At 39.9% G+C, this 16,889-nt stretch overlaps 1 protein-coding gene across 2 annotated transcripts in view; it reads left to right on the forward strand.

Moving 5' to 3' along the window:
• Window positions 1-16,889, forward strand: part of acap1 (ArfGAP with coiled-coil, ankyrin repeat and PH domains 1) — a 205,037-nt gene that overhangs the window by 124,126 nt on the left and 64,022 nt on the right. For both annotated transcript variants that reach the window (XM_028798404.2, XM_028798403.2), the window contains exons 6-8: window positions 6,269-6,452; window positions 7,918-7,962; window positions 14,287-14,382. In XM_028798404.2, the coding sequence (XP_028654237.2) occupies window positions 6,269-6,452; window positions 7,918-7,962; window positions 14,287-14,382 (325 nt within the window). The remainder of the gene's footprint in view (window positions 1-6,268; window positions 6,453-7,917; window positions 7,963-14,286; window positions 14,383-16,889) is intronic.

The raw sequence follows: 16,889 nt of genomic DNA on the forward strand, positions 1-16,889 counted from the left end.
CGTTTACCTGTATTAGTTTAAATGGCACTTTTGCCACTCGCAATATGGCATATGCGCTGACATATCGTGTTGACTGGGCAACACAGTGAATGCAGCGTCTATCTATATATGTCTACTAGCCGACGCCCGCCGTAGCATACGGCGGTGTAAGAATAGGAATGTAAAACAGTGAGAAAGGAATTCAGAAATCAAGAAGAAATAAATGCTTCTTGAAAGATGCAGTGTGCATGTACAATTTCTGGCCAAGCAGGATTACATGTGAAAGTGATAAATAAATCAGGCTTTCCGAATTTACGTACTATGGCCATGGCATCCTGATAGTTTTGTTGCATGTATCTTGAACTTCCTGAAAATGTGGACGGTAAAATGATCATTTTGCCTACACGTACGCTGTTATTTTCAGCGTTTGCTTGCAATGCATCTGATAGTTCCACGCACAGATCTTGTTGATGTAATCTGAGATAGTTGAGACGCGCGCCCTTTGTTTTAACATACGCATCTACGACAAACTGTTGGAATAGTTTGCCACTGGAGTGCAAAATACTAAATGTATTCCTCATTGCTAATCTGTACGTGTAAAATTGGCATTGAGTAAGCCTTATTCACCTGGCGGTTCTTTTATCAGGAACATGTTGTAAATCTTTGTGCCAGCCAATGTCTCCGTAAGGGAATAAAAGTGGGTAAACCATAGGATCGCAATTCATATTGAGCATGGAAATCTGTTTACAGGAGTTGCCTATGGGATAGATGCAAATATCCCTTTCGGCAGGCGTTTCGCCATCTTCTCTGACGAAAATCACTGCGACATCGGTGTGACATGTCGGGGCATTGTATTGTAAATCCCGCCTAGGTTTTCCTTGAAAACCATTCGTACAGATGCTGTTGGATTGGACTGAGCGATTTCATGCATGTGTTTGTATGATTTGGCGAAGGGGTTGATGGTTCTGAGCATGGAATCTAGCTGGAGAAGTAAATTTTCGCTGCATACAGAGTTTGCTTTATTTTATATTCTAGTAAGCGTATTTCAGTAGCTTGTGCTGTGTCAAAAACATGCAACTGTCCATATCTTGGAGAGGTAGAAGTGTTAGCTTATAGTGGAGAGATTTGGTGATAAATTTGCCCGTGTATTTTAAAACAGTATGGTCCGTGGCCAGGAGGTTGAGTTATCTGTGCACCCATGGAAGCAAACGCTAGAGAAGAGTTGTATTCTCGAATGTGTTCACAATAATTTTTAGCTTCTGATGTTTGCTGTGTAAGAAGCTGTTGTAAAGACACAGGTGGCTCCCGCAAAGGTGGTAAAGCTACTTTACCATTGTGGCAGCACCTCGAGTACTTGTTGGATGTATTATGCTCAGCAGGCAAGTATAGTGCATGACGTGGAAGAGGATGAATAGGAATTGAAAAATGCCGTGTCGGCTGCGTGTGGGCAGGACCGGTTTTGAAGTGGAAGCTGGACGAACCAGAAGAGAAATATATATAAGAGATGGGTCTAACTGCAGCCTGCAATACATATGACGTAGGTCAGGTAATGCCCACAAAATCAGTCACAAAACGCCCTTTGAGTCAGATAACTCTCTTACATCCCTGATCTTAAACATAGTGTCACGGAGCCGTAATGTTAACCATAGTCTAATGCAATGGGTATTCTGTGATGTTGGGGCATTACGTGACTGACCTCATAGGTGCTGCAGTCTGCAATTACACTCTCTTGGCATAGTTCGAATTTATTAAAAGTATCCCTCTGGCCTCCCTTGCAAAAATGTGAATCAAACCTCAAAATCAGTGACGTTTCACAATTAGGGTTTGCACAGAAAACGGTACTAGTCCACGCCATTCTCGACACATCATCGCAAGGTCCAAATTATAATATTCTCTACAAAAAAGTTCACCTTTACGAACGCTCTGCCCACAGCTAAGAGCACGCGAGAATGCGTGTTTCTGTGGCTCATTCACTGGTGACAATTGTGTGCACAATGCTCGATTCTTTTTAAGGAGAACGAAGAATCACAGAGACGCAACTTTATACATAAAATGTATATCATTTTACAGCTTTTCTGAAATAGTTTTTGTCTCAGTGGCCTTGCTCCCAGCATTATAGGAAGCATCCTTCCAAGCACAGACAGTCTCAAGTGGAGGGGAAACAGGACGATTAGCCTATGATGTCCCGAATTCAAATCTGATCCATTGCGAGTGTACGCGTCTGTTCGTCACATTCCATCAGTATAATTTAATGTATTGTAGCGACTAAGGAGGGTGAGACACAAAACAAGCGCTGGAAAACATGGTGCACCAAAGATGCTGAGTTTATTAAACAAGAACTGAACAGAACAGCAATAAAACGTCCCCAGCCCGCTGTTTAGGGAATGTTACTATGTGTTTTGTCTTTACCCATTTTTCGTACACTGTTGACTTTTTGAGACTTTCTTTCCCTCTCCTCATCCATACACACCTGCCCCCACACCCCCTTCCTTCCTGTCTCCTCCCTCCCCCTGCGCACGCACCTTCTGCCTTTCTATGTAGTTGTAAAAACGCGGCGCCTTCCCTAAACAGTGTAAACTGAAAACATTAATTACAGTACGTCACAGTATCAATAAACAATATAAATTGATCACATATTTTTAAAACATTCTTGCTTCTCATAATATTAAAGTAAAGCTATCACTTTAGTTTTTTAACTGAAAATAAAGGGGGAGTAGATGAGTATGTATCATATTTGATAATTTAATGTAGTATTAAGGAATAAGAAATCAGTTGATACAATTATTATATCATTCTTGTCATACATAATTTATAAAGAACAAACCTTTTTATTTCTCGCTGTAATTACGCTTACAAAATGAGTGGTACTCGGACACAGATTTTCTGGCAGTAATCTGACTCCATATTATATTTGCATCTGCTCATAGGAAACGGATTTACAGGAGAATATTTATTGGTAGACTAATTTCAGTTCGGTTAGTTGGTTAGAGCAGAAAAGGAAGACACGACAGGAAAAGAAAAAAAGCGGGAAAGGGTGCAAGGAGGATGCGTGCTGGCGTGGAGTGGGGGCTTGTGGGTCATTTCTATCTTTGCGAGTCAAATGTGAATATAAAAGTGATGAGAAGTGGGGATTCGGCATCGCGAGCTGACAGGAACCTGGAAAAAGTGGCGGTTGACATCCTCCGCTCGAGTTAATAAAGAAAAGAAGAGCTTCGTAAATAGACTGCAGTGTGGCAAACGGGCTGTAAAGATGTCTCGATGCATGCTCAATAATCCAGGTAAGGAAATTCTAGAAAGTTGATTCAGTTCATCTGGGCATAGTTCTTTTCCAGGGAAATACGTTACGTCTCTCATCCAAGTGACTTCCTCAGAGTTTAAAGCGCTACTAGGAATCGTGCGGCTTTATTTTCTTGGTCAAGATGCAGCGTATTAGCAACGATATGGGTGTAAGCAAATGATTTTGTCTCTTTTTCTTCGTTTAATCTGAGGTTCAACCCTCAAAAACGATAGGAAGTCACCACAACGTACCGTAATAACTCCAGTCATTTTACTCATATGATAAATGTATTTAAATGTATATAATTCAGTAAGGCAGCCGACCATGGCAGGCAAGACGCAAGACAGAGCCACGCCCGCCAACTCACAGAGCCCCGCCCACCAACAATTCACTAAGCAGCCGACCATGGCACACAAGACAGAGACCATGGGATACGCACGACAGAGCCACGCCCACCAATTCACAGAGCCCCGCCTTCCAACTCTAAGACCATGGGATACGCACAAAAGAGCCCCACCCGCCAACTCTAACCCTCCTCCCACGTCCACCCTCGCTCTTGAGGCATGCACACTGCCTGCTCATGTGCCAGCACGCAAGACCTCACCAAACACCGCCTCAGTCGCTTTCATCTGTGCTACAGTCTACATGCACCTCTGAGCCACGTTGACTTTTCATTGTTCTTTTCGGTTCCGGCTGCTTTTCTATATATAATCCACCAAGTCGCCCGACCATGGGATACGCACGCACGCAAGACAGTGCCCCACCCACCAACTCTAACCCTCCACCCGTGTCATGGGATACGCACGACAGAGCCCCATCGGCCAACTCTAACACTCCTCCCACGTCCATTACCTTCACATTGTTTTCCTTTTATTTCTGATCCCGTTCAACAACTATATGGCGACATCGACTTTTATGGAATGGAATGCCTGCTGAATAATGCATGACAAGCTTGTATTTTTTTTGTTTGTGTATTGATGAAATTATTTTACATGAGAAGGTAGATGGGCTGAAGTTTTGGGTGCATTTCATTTTTTTTTCCATTTATGTTTTTTTTTTTAGCAGAAACCAGTCTTTAGGCCATTTATTTGCAGACATCACTGGCACCCCACTGTAGAAACCCTCTTACTGTTGCATTCCATTCAGACTACTGTGGTGCTGAGGTGTTGCCCATTGCACGACTGCACTCAAGCCCTAATTTGGGATCCTGAGGTGGCTTGTCGTGTGATGAGTATGGCGGCACGCTGTGTCAGTGTATGCTCCGCACCTCTTAACTGTCACCCTTCCCATGCAATAGGAGAGAAATTATTGGGTTCTTTTTACACAGGGGCAGCAGTGAGAGGGTTATATGTAGATTTAAAGAAAAGTGCATCTAATAAAAATCCAAATGTCACACATCTGTAGTTTCCATATCAGGAATAAAAGCTCTTATGAGGGCCTCTAGGAAGTGAGCCGGTCAGTTGGCTAATATTGTCAATAAAAATGAAACTGTCTGGCATGCCAGGTAGCATCGGGTAACAACTTGAAAGAAAATCCCAGTAGTGTTAGCCACTGGACCGCTCTAATAGCTTCCTGTTCCACGTCTTTATCATTTTGTTGTTTTATTTTTATCGTTTTAATCTGAAGTCACCTCATTTTTGTAATTCTCTTTGGATTTTAAGCTTTTTTTAGTGCTTCATGTTTCATTCTAAATTGAAATGCTTATCTTCAGTAAGTAAGCATCCTTTCATCCAGGCAGTAACCCTCTATGCATGGAAATGACCCTAATAGTACTGGCCTTCCCTCAGTCTGTAGCAGGCCTATGCTAGCTGCACAGATTTGTTATAGGGTTGAAACCCCCAGGTGTTGCAGACTTGGTCCTAGTGTTTTATCATCACCATTGAGGGACCAGAAACTGTGCAGCTACACACCACTGCCATCTTGCCATAGCTCTGTCATGTACTAGTCACCATTCAACTTTAAGGCTAGCCAGATCAATGGGACTGTGGAACAATTTGCCAAGCTGGTTATTTGTGGTGAGGCCTTCACTCCATCCAAACACGAACTGCAGAAAACCACCTGAATTTCTGACTGACTCGTACCTAACACACTGTGCACAAGTGGGATCCCTTCATGGTGGCTGTCCCATGGAAAGGCACTATATATTAGACCGAGATAGATAGATGGACATGAAAGGCACTATATAACAGATAGATTGAATGAATGAACAAAGTTTACCTCCAGGGGAAAATGACTTTTTACAGAAACTCAATAAATAAGTATATATACATCAGAATGACTATAAAGCAAGAATATTTAAAAGAAAGTAAAACTCTGCCTTGGCTGTCCCAGTGTGGCATTTTGAAGGCATATTGCTGTTAGTATAAATGAGCCTCCATATTGTTTCTTGACACACGTCTGCTGAATAATTTGAATTAATCAGTGTCAGTGTGTCAGAGAGAGGCTATGCAGCATTGTTCATAATGGAACTCAATTTTGTGTTAATTCTCTCCTCCTCTACAACCTCCAGGGTGTCCAGATTGCATCCCATTACTGAGCCAGCCCTTCTAATTAGTTGGTTGATTTGGTGGCCCTTTCTTGAAGTGATGTTACTGTAGCTCTTTCCATGTAAAAAAAACACTAAATAACAAGTATTAATCTTATAATTTCAGTGGCATGTTGGCATTGCATCCCAGTGGTTCAAGTCCTCACCCAGTCACTGTCAATGTGCAGTCTGCATGTTCTGCTTGTGTGTTTGTGGGTCTGCTCCCTGGTACTCCAGTTGTCCTCCTGCATTCTCAAAATGTGCAGGTTAAGTTGACTGACCACTCTAAACTGGCCTTGTGTAAGCCAGTGGGCCATGTGATGGGCAGGTGCCCCATTCAGGCTTATTTTCCTTTCTTATAAGAAAAACGATTATGACAGAGCAGATGCTGAAAATGGTCAGAAGGATAGGATCCTAATAAGATTCTGTTGTATCTTTGTGACTCCGCTGACTTATTATTAATATAATTATTTTTTCATTTTAAACAGTGATGTAAAGAAGTTCAAGGACACAAAGAAGGAGTTTGACAAGAGCAGTGAAGCTTTAGAAACTGCTTTGAACCGCAACGCACAGGCGCCACGTAACAAGGTCCACGAAGTGGAGGACGCCAGCACAGCGCTTCTTAATGCCAGGAAGACCTTCCGTGGTGAAGCCCTGGATTATGTGTTACAGGTGGGAGAGCACTGTGTGGAAGTGTGTTGTCAAGCAGCACAATGCACTTTAGGATACTATTTTCTGATACTTAGACAACTGCAGGTTTTAGAATTTGGGTACAAAGAGAATTATCTTTTTGTGGCTTCATTTGGGGGAAAAAATAAATATGAAACATTAAATAAAAAATAAAAAGTCCTTTGAATGCCTTTTGCAGATTACATAAAAAGTGTCCCTTGTCAGGCCTAGCAAGCATCATGCTAAGAATCCGAGCATGGAAAACAAGGAGGAGAACAGAGAATGCATTAATAGAGCAAGCAGTCATAGCATTCACCTCTCAAGCTAAATGTATCTGAATGTGATTACAAAGGAGCCTTAATACCTTAGAGGGATTCTTCAAAATGGAGAGTGGCAAGAAATATTAGAAAAAGTCCAAGCCATGACTGGGGTTACTGAGGCATCTCAGATGAGGACCTTTTATTTGTCCCTGCCCTCTGGTGACTGTTGACTGCACAAGAAAAAAGGACCCGGGATTAACAAAACAAACTGCAAAGGAGCTTCTGGCCTACATGAAGATCTTTGGTGGAAGCATATGGTTGTACATAGATAAGAGATTTTACTGCCTTCATTCCCTTATTGAGGCCATCATGGAACAGCCAATGCTTAATGAACAAATAAATAAAGTCAATATATTAGATAGATAGATAGATAGATAGATAGATAGATAGATAGATAGATAGATAGATAGATAGATAGATAGATAGATAGATAGATAGATAGATATGTAAGGCACTATATAATATATATTTAAGGCACTATATAATAGATATATAAGGCATTATATAATAGATGATAGATATATAAGGCACTATATAATAGATAGATAGATGATAGATATGTAAGGCACTATATAATAGATATATAAGGTACTATATAATAGATAGATAGATATATATAAGGCACTATATAATAGATAGATAGTTATATACGGCACTATATAATAGATAGATAGATAGATAGATATATAAGGCACTATATAATAGATAGATAGATATATAAGATAGATAGATAGATAGGCACTATATAATAGATAGCCAGCCATGAAAGGCTAGAAGTACTTGGGGGTCCACATCAATAACAGGCTGGTCTGGTTTTAAAACACAGAGGAACTATAGAAGAAAGGGCACATCTTCTGTAACTCATGTGATGGCTGGTATGAAGTATGTGCAAGGCACTTTACACAAGACTGATGTGAAAGGTGCTATATAAAATAGATATGAAAAACACAATATTATAAGTACATATCTAAGGCACTGTATAATAGATTGATACAGTAAATAGATATGAAAGGCACTATATAATAGATAGATAGATTTGGAAGGCACTGTATGATAGATAGATAGATAGATAGATAGATAGATAGATAGATAGATAAGGCACTACCATTGTTTACCTATGTTTTAAATGTGCTGTTTTATTTTAACAGATCAATGTTATCGAATCGAAGAAGAAGACAGAGGTCTTATCATCGGTGAGCTCATAATTTACTCTCCTTTGCTTTCTGTTTCTGTCCTTTGAGCCTTTCGCTAGTGTCGAGGCCCATCAGGCTGCATGGCCTTACTTAAGAACTGCTCCACTTGTCCAGCATGACCTCAGGGTCCTTTCCTTTTTTCACTATTATGATTTCAACCAATGAGTGAAAATTATTTGATCAGTTGCTGCACACATTGACTATAACCTATGTGTTGACATGAAACGTGATATTATTCACTTTTAAAAATGCTTATTAACATAGATCTCCAAAATTAAACTCATTAAAAATGTTTTAATTCTGAATCTTTATTTTAATTTGCATTCATGAACACAATACAAAATACAGTTAGAATGTTGCCATCACGTCACATTTAAGTACAAAACTGAATAAAATATAATTAAAGTTTTAAAAAAAATTACACAATGTATTAATGTATACAGTATTGTTCTAAATTAGCTTTAGTCAATCTATTTCTTTAAACATTTCTTTAATAAAGCAACAATACATATTCACTGACTTATCTGGCTTTTGTCATTGTTTAATTGTTTTGACCCAAAGTTCCTTTGGTGGCCCTTCATGCATCCGTTTTTTTTTGTTCACCCCTGTGGTGTCGTCCAGCAGTTGTCTGCCATCATACTGACATAACAATGTCCCTGCTACCATCTTGCCATGTCCCTGATATTCATATGGACTCTTTCCCCCTGCTCTTCACTCACCACTTCAAAATTATCAGAGAAACATTCCAAATTGGAATCCAAAAAGTGACCTTTGAGACTCATGTTGCAACCCAATTCCTCGAACTGACAGATTACTTTGTTGAATAATACCCAGGCCTCTTGTTTAAGGTCATTCACCCCACCATCAAATTAATCAACACAGGCTACTTTTCTAATATCGGGTCTCTTTCAGTTTAACCTCAGACAAACCTGGACATTTTTGCCATAAATACGTGAATCAGGCTCCATCCTTTGATAAGGCTTTGACCACAAGTGCTGATTAACCCAATCCTAACATGAAGCAGTGGTGGCAGCACTTTATCTGGATCTACCAAGCTGGGTCTGATGATGCTTTTGGCACCGAGCTGTAGTGTTTTTTCTAGCTGGTTGTTCCTTTTGGTCTCAATGTCAGTGCTGGGCTCTGCTGGCCCACATGGGATTTTGTCTGCCATGATTGCCGACCCAGTAAGGTTAGCAGAACTTTCAGGTCCCAACATATGAACTGACGGTGCTCATTGAAGTTAATTTTCTTGAGAAACTTTCAAAGCTTTAATATAGATTTTAATATTAGAAGATATTCAATTCAATTAAATTATCCTTAAAATGTTGACATTTAATAAAGTATACTCAAAACAATTTAAACACTTATCTTTGTTAGATAAAAAATGTGTTTGGCAAAAAAGTGTTAAGTGATGGAGGAAAAATGGCTGCCATTTTCATATTTTCAAAGTACACCTGTGTAATGGACTTACCACATTGGAATGCACAAAAGGTGTTTGTAAAGGGAGTGCGAAGATGTCGGAACGCTTACACGATGGCCAGAACTAAACCTTTTCCATGAGAAAGTGTAAACTCCAGAAAAGCACTGAGCTGCTCTGCTTCCTCATTGCCAACTACAGTAGATGGCTGCTGAGCCACCAATTTAAGAACTCTTTTATTCCCAGAGCTATAAACATTTTGAATTCTGTCACTTGTAGGGATGCTAAATGCTCAATTATGAATTATTATTTGGAGTGCTATTAAAGGTAATAATAAATCTTTTATCTTCTTTTATCTGTGTAACAGTGTGTTATGTTTTGTACTTTCCAGCTAAAAACACCTAACCTAACCTGACAATAATCAAAACAATGAGGCACATGCAATGAAAACTGCACCAAAAAATGGTATGGAAGTCGAGTCATAAAAATTATATTATTGAGAATAATAAGGAAAGATGATTACAATGATCGGAAATGAAAGCATACAGAGTCACGACAGCTTTGTCTTGACTTGAATTATAACCAGTCCTTTTTTATATAAAAAAAATTACTTTTTTTTTTTTATTATTATTTAGGAGTGGAGTGGTGGCTCTGAGGCTAGGGATCTACACTGGTAATCGGAAGGTTGCCGGTTCGAATCCCGTAAACGCCAAAAGTGACTCCACAGTCGAGCAAGGCCCTTAACCTGCAATTGCTCCGTCCTGGGTATGACATTAATCTGCGTCCAGCCCTGCATGTAGGCCCTTCAACCTGCAGAACTGGAACTCCAGCCACCATAAAAAACCTCACACTGTTTCCATTCTATCTGAACTAGTGTGGTGCTGAGGCGTCACCGGCTGCACTCGGGTCCTAATCTGGATCCTGAGTTGGTTTGTCATGTGGTGGGTGCGACAATGCTCTGTATCCGCGCCTACTCCTAACCCCTCCTCTTTTTTATTTAACATCCTTTGAGAGCATACTGCTTCTCACTTATTCCTGTTGTGATTCAGCAACACAAAAATAGAAGAAAGGAATGCAGGCCATAAAATTCACAAAAGCCACACCAGTACTCCGTTATGTCCTGGCCCAAGAAACAAGCGTCAGCCCTGGCAGCCTTGCCCCAAAAGGGAGGCCTTCAAGCCTGCGCAGTCCAAAGCTCAAAACCCTCAAGATACTCATCAGATGAGCAGGTCACCCTAAACCCTCTGGACATTAGGTCAAGATAAACAAAACTCCTTAAAACTTAATGATTGATAAAAATAAGAACAAATCAGTCAAGGTAGGCAAAAACAAGAGGCAGAAAGCAAACGAAAAGGATTAGAGTAATCTCAGAGCACACAAACCCAGTCTGTAATCCAAGAACAGAAACCCATTAAAACAGAACAAGGTATGAAAGAAAACTCCAAACTTCAAACAATACTTACAAAATAAACCCAAATCCTACAACACTTGGTGACCCTCTGCAGGATCTTAGCCTGATTTTATAGGCCGAGGGCTGTCATTCAGAAGTGCTGTCATGGTGGCTCCATTGAAAACGAATCCCATGAGGTATATTCGGGGTTTATGAATACATGAATGCAGCCATTTAGGCAAGTTGAGCAATCATTTGAGATGTAATGGAGGAGTCATGTCTTAGCCAGGGTCCCTTTTCTAGGCTGGGGTTCAGTTTCTTATGTCTGTTTTGTTCATTTTTGATTGTCTGTCTATTATATAAAATAAATCCTGAGACGAGACTTTTTAGCCTGGGATGAGACGTGTCTTTTTCAGAGAGATACTTTCACGTCCCACGAGACGAGACTTTGTACCAAGAGATTTAACCAAATAAAAGACAAAGAGTAGATGACAAAGTAGAATGTCGTAAAGAATTCAAAAACGTTGGCGCGATACACATGCAGAGCAGGTTAGAGATAATGGAAGTACAAAATTCGAAAGTCTCAAAAAAAATGATAGTAAAGATCACATTACTGCAGACAAACAGAAATTATTACTCGATGAAATAACGGAACAGCTAAAACAGATTGAATATATTGTTGGAATTTAAACTTTAAGTCAGAGACATGTAGATCGTCTAATTCATGTTGCCATCAGGGAAAAGTAGTGTTTCTTCCCAATGAAGAGGCATATCTACGAGTGTTTGGTGAAATTGAAATCCACATACGCAAGTGACAGAGATGCGAAGTGGCTGGTGTGAAGCGTATGGCGGGGGGTTGGCGAGTAAAGCAAGTAGGGGGCAAAGCCCCCTAGTTTTATTTAAGTTAAAGTGACTTTTGTTGATTATGTTCGATATTCTTTGTTTTTTGATTTTGAATATGTGTTTAGGCTGCTTGTGTTACGTTCCATATGTTTTGTGGGTGGTCTCTCAAGTGGCTGGGCCACCAGCCAGTCACCTCCAGGAACTGCCCACCACCCTCTAAATCCGGAGGGACTCCCACAATTCCTGGCAGTGCATTGTGAATGTGCTCTGTAGTGGTGAGTCCTTGTGTTTTTTGTGAATTTACGATACTTAGTGATCTACTGGATTTGTTGGTCTATTTCTTTGTACTTTGACTGCTCGTGGAATTTCGTATTGGGACTTGTTCCCCTTGGATTGCCCTTGCTGGATCTCCTTTTTGCATTGAATGCCCTAATGTAATTATAGAGCTTTCTGTGAAATAAACCCCTTTATTTTATAAATATTTGATACTTGCCCTCATTACTGTCTGGGATTTGAGGGTGAGGTGATATCCCCCTCTAGTGGTCACTATTGGAAGTGCTTTTGGAACTTTTTGGGACTTAATGTGCTTTGGGACTCCCAGTCGACGACAGTAGGCAGTTGTGACCTTAACGCTGGAGACTTCTGTTAGTTGCAGTTAACTGAAACTGAAAAAATAAATAAATACCTGAACTCTGGTATATCATACTATGTTTTCCAAGTGGAAAAATGACTAACTAAATGTTTCTTTTAGGATGAGCATAATCAGAAAATAAGAAAAGTTCAATATAAAAACAATCCTAATGAACCTTGCAACAAATTTTGGTTCTGTCAGAAATAAATTTGTAAGTATAAAAAAGTTTATGGTGCATATTAAACTGTACACCAAATCTCTAACACTGTCCAAAACTCGTAGTCCAAAATTTGTCGTAATAAGTCTTTGAATGCGCAGTCATGGACAACATTCAGGTTTCCAGTGGTGACCTTTATGCTGGTAATTGGATGTAGTCATGTGTCGTGATCTCCCGTTGTCACATGGTGGCAAACAACAAAAGACGATTGCAAGTCTCAAAATTGATGCACCCATTAAAGGCAAAATAGTGAAGCAGCAATAACATAAATATACCATTATAAATATTAACACCTTCAAAATTAATCTGAAAATACGAAGAAAGTGTATATTTCAATTCAGCTTGTTCCCAATCCCCAGAAACCCTTGAGAAAAAACAGGGAAAAAAATCAAAAATAAAAGTGAAATATAATAAACACTTTGCCAAAACCATAACCTACCCAACCTCACTCAAAATGCATTTTCATGTCGTTTTGTTATGTTTTCTTCAAGAGAAACCAACAAAGACTTTAGGAGCACATAATAATGTTTAGGACCAGCCAAAAGTTTTAGAACACCTCAGTTTTTCCGGTTTTTCTTTAAGTTTAATCAGTTGAAATGCAGTAAATGACCTAAAATTATGAAAAGGGAAGCAGTAAACTGCCAGAGTTTAAATTTATAGTTTAGATTACCAAAAAATGCAAAAGAAAATTTCAGAATATTACAAATGGGCCTACTTCATTGAACAACTAATAGGTTACAACCTACAGATGTTATGCAGCATTTAAAATAAATTGATCCCTGCAAGATGATGCAAACAATTTTCAGAGGTGCCCCAACTTCTGTTGATAACTTAAAAACCCTCGGTCTGTATTAAAACAGAGTTAGAACCGACTTTGTTCCTTCACCCTCTAAAGTACTACTTGGATAATATTACACTGTGGAAAGTTATGAATTCCAGTGATGATGGCAAGAAAATGGCAATTAACAAAAGAACTGAGACAGAGGATTATTACCCTTAGATGTCTAGGCCTTTTCATTTAGAGAAATTGCAAAAAAAATCAAAGTGTCAGAGAGTAGTACAGTGGTGTCCTACACAATCCAAAGGCAATTGGAAACTGGACGAAACTCTGATAGGAGGAGACCTGGCAGACCCAAAGTCACAAGCCAATCAGAAGACAAGTTTCTGAGGGTCACCAGCTTGGGTGATCACAGACACCTCACAGCACAGCAGCTTCAAGCACAGCTTAACGGTGCAGGTCAGTGAAAGCAAGTCTCCATTTCTATTGTGCTGCAGGTTTGACAGAGTGAGTGGCAGTAAGAAAGCCACTCCTTAAAGGACAAAAGAGAGCCTTGAAATATCTGCTGTGTGCTAATGCAGACTGGAAGAAAGTGTTATAGACCAGTAACTCAAAATTTGAAATCTTTGGTTCATCATGCAGGGTGTTTGTACGCTGTCGAGTTGGTGAAAGGATGGTTCCACAGGGTGTGACTTAAACTGTCAAACATGGAGGAGGAAGCGTGATGGTCTGGGATTCTTTGTGACTGGCATTTTGAATCAAAAGAGTTAACACGGTTTGGCTATTATATCAACAAATGATGGCTACTTTGATGAATCTAAAATTTGAATAGAAATTTGAACACTTAATGATTCATTGACTTATTTTTTTATTTGCCATTGTTTATTTGTTCTCTGCCTTAATTTTATGAAACATTAAGACATTAAACTGTGTGCATTTCCATAGAAACTGAGGTATTCTTAATGTTTTGACCGGTAGTCTAGAAACTCTGTTCAGGTAATGGATGAATGATTTCTTTCAAGTCATTCTGATGTTTCTTTTTCTACAGATGCTGGCACTGATGGAAGCACAGGCAACCTTCTTTGCTGAAGGCCATGATTCCCTCAAACAGCTTGAGAACTACCGCCAACAACTGGCTGAGCAGGTGAGTTCCTAATGTCTTATACCCACCATTGGGTGCGGCGCATGAATGGTGAACAGCACACTCGTTTAGGCCATGAGACCCTGAAAAGTCCCTTTGTAATCGCTGGGTTCATAAAGATGTCACTGTACATGAAACAGCCAAGATCTAATTAATGTTTTAATACTCTTGCTATATGGGATCTAATTAATATTTAATACTCTTGCTATATGGGGGCAGCATGGTGGCTCAGTGTTTAGTACTGCTGCCTCACAGATTCACTGTGCCCAGTTGTTGCCTGTGCCTGTTTTGCCTTTTCTTCAGTTTATTCTTTTTGGAGGCTGCAAATTGGAGATGTTGCATCCTGGGTTCAGTTGTTGCCTGTGTGCAGCTTGCATGTTCTCCCTGTGTGTGTGTGTGTGTTTGAAGAGGTTCTTTCTGGTGGTCTAATTTTTCTAACACACCCCCAAAGACACAAAGGTCGGTGCCATGTCCACTGTGCTACAAATGCATCCAAAAGTATTGGTACTCTTTCACTGTTTAAAAAAGAATCACAATTTTCCAGGAAGTAATTTGAAACTGAAAGAAGTAATTGGCATTCACCATTCTTTCATATTTCATAGAGCTTTTGAGTCAGGACTTACTATATTATTTTTAAAAAGAAAATAAATGAAAATGGCTTGAACAAAATTCTTGGGCCCTGTTAGAATAATTGGATTGTAATGGCATGTCAAACAGTTCATATCACAGGGGTCTTCAATCTTATAATCCGCCTGATTGAATGGAGCGCAGTCTTCATTAGCTGTGTTGAGCCATTGTGTGCATCACACCGTGCGAAAGGAGGAAAAGCAGAGAATAGTCCAAGGAAATAACAGCTAAGCTTGGTCATTGCAGACCACCTCTAAATACGTTCATGTCCCCTTGACAGTGGTAGCTGTTAATATCAAGAAGTTTAAGGTCCATAGGTTTGTAGCCAAATTCTCTGAACATGGCCGCAAGAGAAAAACTGACCCCAGGCTGAGCAGAAGGACAGTTCAAATGGTGATGCAAGGAGCAAATGAAACCAAGAGAGATTCAGGCTGACTTCCAAGATCAAGGTACAGTAGATTAAAGTCTCTCCATCCATCGCTGTCTGAATAAAAAGAGGCTCCATAGTAGAAGACCTGCTTGTAAAAGACAGGCTCAGTTTGCTCAAATGGTTTTTAACAAGTCACAGTCCTTTGTGAGTGTCCTTTGGATAGATTACATGACAAATTGACATGAGACCGAACAGAAGGTGGAGAGAAAATGGCACCCCATCCTGGCCAGTCTGCTACCCTGCACCCACCCAGTGCTGCCAGCAATAGACCCCTAACCCTGGTGACTTTGAAGTGGATCAAGGAGACGTTACGCTTGTAGATGGAGTAGTGCACAGGACTGCCTTGCTTTTGAAGTATTTATAAGTCACTTATTTCTTCACAGTCATGATATATGTTAGTTCTCTGCTTTTTTCCACATTGAGACCCTCGTACCCATAAGCTCCATTATGAAATACAAGATCTGTATTACCTTTATAAAATTATTTTTGTTATATTTACAAAATATGCTTTGCTTTAGAATGCATTTCATGTGACAAACTAATAAGACAATATAAAATGATTGTGAAGAAATACGTTTGTCTTGAAAAATACCCAACTTACTGCTCACACAGAACATGTGCAAGAGAAGGAAAAAACAGAGAAATGTCTGAGGAAATAATACAAGTAGCCATGCATGGTCAATATAGACCACCTCCAATGAGCTTCTTGTTCCTGGGTGACCACGGTAGCTAATATAATCAAGACATTTAAGGTCCATGAAACCGCAGCCAGATTCCGAGGACATGGCCACAAGAGGATAATTAACCCCAGACTGAGCACTAGTCTACCCCTATGATGTAAGGGTTTGTTGAGACAAGTAATTTAAGATCTTACATTATGTTCTACTATCCTCTGAGCAACACAGTTAATTGCTGCTGTCATTAGAACATTAGGACAATGTGGATGAGAACAGGCCTTTCAGCCCAACAAGGCTCGCCAGTGCTATCCACTTAATTCTTCTAAACTAACATCATGTCGAGTTTTGAAATTCACTAAAGTCCTACTGTCTACCACACTGCTTGGTCCCTCATTTTATGTGTGGTCCTCTATGAAAAAAAACGTCCGAATGTTTGTGCGAAATTTACCCTTAACAAGTTTCCAACTGTGTCCCCGTGTTCTTGATGAATTCATTTTAAAGTCACAGTCTCGATCCACTGCACTAATTCCCTTCATAACTTTAAACACTTCAGTCATGTCTCCAATTAATTTCCTTTTGCTTAAACTGAAAAGGCCCAGCTCTCTGAGGGTGTACTCACACTGGTGATCTGTCCTGTGCCTGAGCATGTTTGTGCCCATGTAACCCCCCCACTAAGTCTATTTCGTTTGACTAGTGTGATCGCTCTGTACTGGGCCAACCATACTATGCCCTGGCCCGCTTGGAAGAGGTGTGCCTGAGAAGGGTTCAGTAGCATT

Source organism: Erpetoichthys calabaricus, chromosome 3 (genome assembly GCF_900747795.2).
Source record: "Erpetoichthys calabaricus chromosome 3, fErpCal1.3, whole genome shotgun sequence".
NCBI classification, from domain to species: Eukaryota; Metazoa; Chordata; class Cladistia; order Polypteriformes; family Polypteridae; genus Erpetoichthys; species Erpetoichthys calabaricus.